This window comes from Camelina sativa, chromosome 13 (genome assembly GCF_030686135.1).
Source record: "Camelina sativa cultivar CO46 ecotype springtype chromosome 13, ASM3068613v1".
NCBI classification, from domain to species: Eukaryota; Viridiplantae; Streptophyta; class Magnoliopsida; order Brassicales; family Brassicaceae; genus Camelina; species Camelina sativa.
Genome location: NC_141892.1, coordinates 26030875 through 26036874, shown reverse-complemented (window position 1 = coordinate 26036874; position 6000 = coordinate 26030875). Strand labels below are relative to the sequence as shown.

Here is a 6000-nt window from a genome sequence, read left to right as displayed (position 1 = left end):
AATTTGGTCTTTTATCAAATCATTTCATTATGACGAGCGAACTCTTGCCACCTATCTTTGTCAGTCCTCTACTTTATTTGGTCGCTCTTGTTTTCCTTGAAAAGGTCAAGAAAAGCTTTTACTCATTCGGATATTGATTAGTATTATTACAGACTTTAAGTTGGATTATATTTTACCAAATGTTTTCCACTGCTTTCATCATTCAATTGCTTTGGACGTTAGAGATAAGTCAAATACCTTGACAATTAAATTAACTAATTCCCTAACGATGTCTCTAACATTTGTTTATTATTTTCTTTTAGTCTAAAACCTCAAGCTTCTTTGGTGAATTTTTAGTGTTATATATTTAGATGTTACTTTGGACCCCATTTATGTTCTTGTTATGTCACATTAAATTACTAATATCGAGTAGTTTTATACTACATTTCGATAGACATATATATATATATATATATCCATGTTAATAAAGGGATAATTTAATTTGTTGGAGCATTTGAAAAGTTGATGGAGCTCAAGAGAAGTTCCAAGTGGCTCATGTGTCTTCAGATTACTTTGCTTTCATGATCTCTTCTCATAAATAATCTCTTTTGTTGGTTTCCCTATTTTTTCTCGTTATACGAAAGTTACATGTTACGTAGTTTCTTTGCCACGCCTGATTTTGAATTAAAGGCTTGACTGACCACAACATCTAAACCCGACTTTTGCTAAAGCATATACCTATGTCACTTTCCAGCGACTTTTCTTTTTATTTTTTTCTCTTTGTTGAACCAAAACAAATTTCTAGAGAATGTAAAAGTAATTCATACTTAATAAAAAAATGTATAATTAAATACCACATAGGTAATCTAAAAACCATTAGTAACAAGTTAATAACTAATGAAAAATAAGATAAGATGAGACCGGTAGTTGAAATATTTTAGACATTTTGTTTTGTTTATATGAAAATAAAATGTAAAAGACATATACTGAATATTATTTTCCCTTTTCGGCGTTCAACTTGCTTCTTTTTCTTTATGATAAAAGACATATATTGTTCCTAATCTTTATTGTCATTAATCAAAAATTTATTTAAGTGCCTTTAATGTGCTCCCTGACTCCCAAATCAGCACGAAACACTAGAAACTGGTATAAAACACTTGTAGATATAAAAGACACACACCTCAGAGAAAGAGAAGAGCAGAGAGAAAGATCCAACTTGCACATTAGAACCATGGAAGCTGAAAAAGAAACAGAACAAGAAGGAAACCTGACAGTAATGAAACTACCGGTGTTACCAATAAAACCCAACACTCACAGCCACTCTGACTCTATGTCCTCACCTATTCACAGTTCCATAGCAGCTACAGTCCCCTTTAGCTGGGAAGAAGAGCCTGGCAAGCCCAAGCAACACTCTTCTTCTTCTTCCTCCTCTTCCTCACCATTACCTTCTTATTCCTCATCTTCTCCTGAAACGCACAAGTCCCTGGAGCTACCACCAAGGCTACTCTTGCTTGAAAAAGATGGAGGACTAGCTACGAAACTGCAATCGCCCATCACTGTTTTTGATGGACCTTATAGCATGACGAGGTCAAAAAGGATGGATTCACCTTCGTTTAGGATGATGGTGAAAGGTAGTGCTGATTGTTATGGTTCTTTCAGGAGTGACATCGATGGTGATTTAGAGGATGTGGAAGGGGACTCTAAGCAGAAGGATACGAGTAGTGGCTCTGTGGCTCTTGTGAAGAAGAGAGGGAGATTAGGGTTTTTTGGGTTTAGGAGGAGGAAAGCATTAAAGGGAAAAACAGAGTTTGGTAAAGGTAGTTATGTGTTTCCATCTTCCGTAGACAGAGAGAGTAAATACAGCAGAAACGAAGAGGAAGATGAAGACAAAGGCTTAGGCTATGGTGATGCTGATGATATTAGTAGCAGCCAAAGCAGCAGGTTTTGTGAAGTGAAGATCTCAAGTATTAGCAGAACAGGGAGCTTCTCTACTCTTCCTAAACCACCTCCTTCTTCTTCAAAGACTCACTTCTGGGTAAGTCCTCTGTTTTATGTTATGTTTCTACATATTCTTTGTAAAGTCGCAATAAATGTTTGAAAAATCAGTAGGATGGGGTCAACTAGATCATATAATCAGCGTTACTAGCTCCTATAGAAAACATTTTTGAAATATCATGAATAAGAGCTCTTTGCGTGTGTGTGTGTGTGTGTATGAATTGTACAAATATCTTCTATGTCCTTATAAAGAGGATGTAGAATATATACTAGCACTTAACTTTGTTTTCTGGTTGGATCAGACGAATGTGTATTCAGGACTAAAGCAAGTGGTTCCATGGAAGAACAAGAAGACTACAGTTTGAGATGCTGCCCTGTTAAAGATTTATACAAGACTAAAAACAAAAACAAAAAACCAAGAAAGCTCCTGTGGTTTCTACATATATCTTCAAACTTTTGCTAATGATTTTTTTCTTTCTTTTTTCAGTATTTCCAAGAAAATGACATGACCATTATTAAAATCATTACGAAGCCCAGTATCTTTCACACTTATTGTTGTTGTTTGTGTTTGTAATCTTTGAATATTTCTTGAAACTTATGTATAGAGAAACAGAGATGTATAATGGATATTATTCATCATGTTTGTAACAAAGAAAAAAAAAAAACAAGAACCTTTGAAGGCTCTTTCTTTACATGTATCATGTATGTTACCTTCTTGATAAAATCTGCTTCCTTTAGAAGCTCTTTCCGGTAAAAGAAATACACATCGAACTTCGATTTTAGTGAAATAATTAAACCAAACAAGATAACATCGAATTTAATTGCGCAGTAGAACAACATGAGGAGAACGGAGGACCAAAATATTACATTTTTTTTATTAGTTCAAACTCCAAAGATTTCAAGAATCATTCAAGAAAACCGCAATGATCTGGATTTCATACACGTGTCAATTGGGAGTAGATCGATGGTGGAGAATGTGTGGACTCTCACTGTTATTTCATATCCCACTCAGACACGCAGTCTCGGTCATTCCTTTGAAATTGAGTGAGAAGGCCTCAACCAAGCCAAGTTAACGTTCATATTTTGGGCTAAGTTAAACATTCGGCCTACTTTAAGCCCGTTGATATATGATGTAAGCCTGTTAACTAAGGAAAAACATGTAAAAGTATTAATTTCTCTAGTTATAGTTTATATAACGATCGTTATTGCTACATTTTAAATCAAGGTTTAACGATTTTTAACGTTATTGCTACATTTTAAATCATGGTTTAACATAATTAACGATTTTTTTATTCTTTTCCTTAATCATGGTTTTAGACTTTAAGTGCTACATTTTAAATCAAGGTTTTAGCTTAATTTAGTTAGTTAGATGTATAGTTTGTATACTCTAAATCTAATTTGTTTAGCCTCGAATTGAAAAGAAAAAAAAACAATATGTTATGCTAAATATCAACTACTTTATGATGATATAACCATCTATTAAAAAATAGAGAGAAATAAATGATAGTCAAAACAAACACACCACCACTAAAATGCCCATAAAAGTGAAACCCAACACTTCTAAACTTTAGCCTCAAAATATTCTCTTTCCCTCTCTCTCTCTAAGTCATCTCTTTGAACATCAGGTCAGTACATCTTCTTCCCTTTTTCTCTTATCTCCTTGTTTCTTCTGCAAATTACTTTCTCTATTCTTTTTTTTTTTCCTTTTTAACTTTCTTTTGCTTTTTGGTTTGTGTTTATTAGGTTTTTTTTTTGTTTTTTTTTGTTTTTTTTTGTTTTTTTTTTTGTTTTTTTTTTTGTTTTTTTTTTACTTTTCAAAGGTTTACATCTTTCCACCTTCTGATTTCTTTGAAAATGTGTCCCTTATTTAAAAGATATGTCTGGCTTTTTTAGAGATCAGTTCCTAACACCTTTTTATTAGTGTCTTGCTCGATCCATACGTTTAGAAAGTGATTATTTGTTCCCACTCTCTCAGATCCTTTATTGATTAACTTTGGTCGTTCTCATTCATATACTAGACATAGCTCCATGTATATATATATATATATCTCGTTAGTTGGTTCATGGTCTTCGACTTTTTATGTTCTTTCAATAAGTTTTAGTATTTTATTTATTTGTTATGTGTCACTTTTTTATTTGTTCTACTTTTGTTATCATGTTTTTCATATGCTTCATTAGACGGGTTGATCATACATGATTATCACAGGGATTTATTATAAACTGTAATCGAAGCTTACATCATGGACCATCATCAATATCATCACCATGATCATGATCAATACCAACATCAGATGACTATTACTAATAATCTTCCCTATAATACCATCGTCACAACACAACCACCACCACCAACAACAACAATGGATTCAACATCAGCAACCACAATGATAATGGATGATGAAAAGAAGTTGATGACGACGATGAGCACCAGGCCACAAGAACCAAGAAACTGTCCAAGATGCAACTCAAGCAACACCAAGTTTTGTTATTACAACAACTACAGCTTAGCTCAGCCTAGGTACTTGTGTAAGTCTTGTCGGAGATATTGGACTGAAGGTGGTTCTCTCCGTAACGTACCCGTAGGCGGAGGTTCAAGAAAGAACAAGAAGCTCCCGTTACTACTTCCAAATTCCTCTACTTCTTCTTCCACCAAGAATCTCCCAGATCTCAACCCTCCTTTTGTCTTCACATCATCACCATCAAACCCTAGCAAGACCCATGATGATAACAATGAGCTCAGCCTCTCCTTCTCCACCCCTATGCAAGACAAGCGAGCTCAAGGGGCCTACGGTCATTACACCGAGCAAGTTGTGACAGGAGGGCAGAACGGTCTTTTCCAAGCTCCTATGGGTATGATTCAGTTTCGTCAAGAATATGATCATGACCACCAAAAAAAGAATCTTGGCTTTTCACTAGACAGGAACGAGGAAGGAATTGGTAATCATGATAACTTCGTTGTTAATGGAGGAGGAAATAAGATGATTTATCCTTATGGAGGTTATGAAGACCAGCATAATCATCATCATCAACATGTGAGACATGATGATGGTAATAAGAAGAGAGAAGGTGGTTCAAGCAATGAGCTATGGAGTGGAATCATCCTAGGTGGTGATAGTGGTGGACCAACATGGTGATATGAGATCATATCGTCAAAAAGACAAGATAATAAAGACAAAAACAAATAGTTACGAGTAAAAATATGTGATTAGATTTGGAATTTTCAGACGCGGAAGAGTCGCCTTGGGAGGAGCATGATGATTCTTCCTTCCACTTTTTATAAATCCTCTGTTCACTTTCTTTTGTCTTTTGCCTGATGGAGCCACTTATTTGGCTTTTAGTTTGCTTCTTCAGGACCTTTAATTAAGTTTTAACACATAAATGTCTAGTGCCTATTATTGTATATAGTACTCTTATATCATATCATATTTTTGTTTGATAGAGATGAATTAACTAGGTTTAGGTATGAAAGTATTTATTTTGCGGTGGTTCACGTTAATAATAAGTACGTGCATGAGACGACATACGGGGTTTTCTTTTTTTTTTTGGTGAAAATATGGGGTTTTCTTTATAATATACTGCTGTTTTATCTTGAGATTATTATTTTTTCTTTAACTTCGCAAATTACATGCATACGGTGCGATATAAATTTTGGCAAAATAAAACCAAAACTTTAGTATCATCGTCACAATAAATATGTACAGTAAAACCTCTATAAATTAATAATGTTGGGACTAAGACATTTTATTAATTTATAGTGATATTAATTTATCTATAAATTAATAATTATTATTTTATAGTGTAAATTAATAATTATTAATTTATAAATATATTTTTATTTGTTTATTTTTAAAAAAATTATGAATTGGAACAACTATAGCAAAATAAAATTAAACTTTCGGATGTTATAAATTTTATGGTTTAGGAATTGAACTTGTAATATTTAGAAAGCACTATTTACAATAAATTACAAATATTATAGACAAATTGACTTATACACATGAGACACATAAATTCAAATCTATGAAT

General features: G+C 33.4%; 1 protein-coding gene and 1 pseudogene across 2 annotated transcripts; both read left to right on the top strand.

The window, feature by feature from the left end:
- The first annotated feature begins 1099 nt into the window (after nt 1-1099).
- LOC104737660 (uncharacterized protein At4g00950-like) lies at nt 1100-2734 on the top strand. The gene is made up of 2 exons (XM_010457884.3): nt 1100-2014; nt 2277-2734. Exons 1-2 carry the CDS (start codon nt 1211-1213, stop codon nt 2337-2339), a joined length of 867 nt encoding a protein of 288 aa, XP_010456186.1. The 5' UTR covers nt 1100-1210; the 3' UTR covers nt 2340-2734.
- A 752-nt stretch (nt 2735-3486) lies between these two features.
- Nucleotides 3487-5410, top strand: LOC104737659 (dof zinc finger protein DOF4.1 pseudogene; annotated as a pseudogene). The gene is made up of 2 exons (XR_015577460.1): nt 3487-3599; nt 4181-5410. The product of XR_015577460.1 is annotated as a dof zinc finger protein DOF4.1 pseudogene (transcript).
- The last annotated feature ends 590 nt before the right edge of the window (nt 5411-6000 follow it).

Excerpts from the sequence above, each read along its gene's own strand:
- LOC104737660 (XM_010457884.3), top strand. The coding sequence starts at position 1,211 with ATGGAAGCTGAAAAAGAAACAGAACAAGAAGGAAACCTGACAGTAATG. Across the intron at positions 2,015-2,276 it reads CTTCAAAGACTCACTTCTGG|ACGAATGTGTATTCAGGACT; the intron begins GTAAGTCCTCTG and ends TGGTTGGATCAG.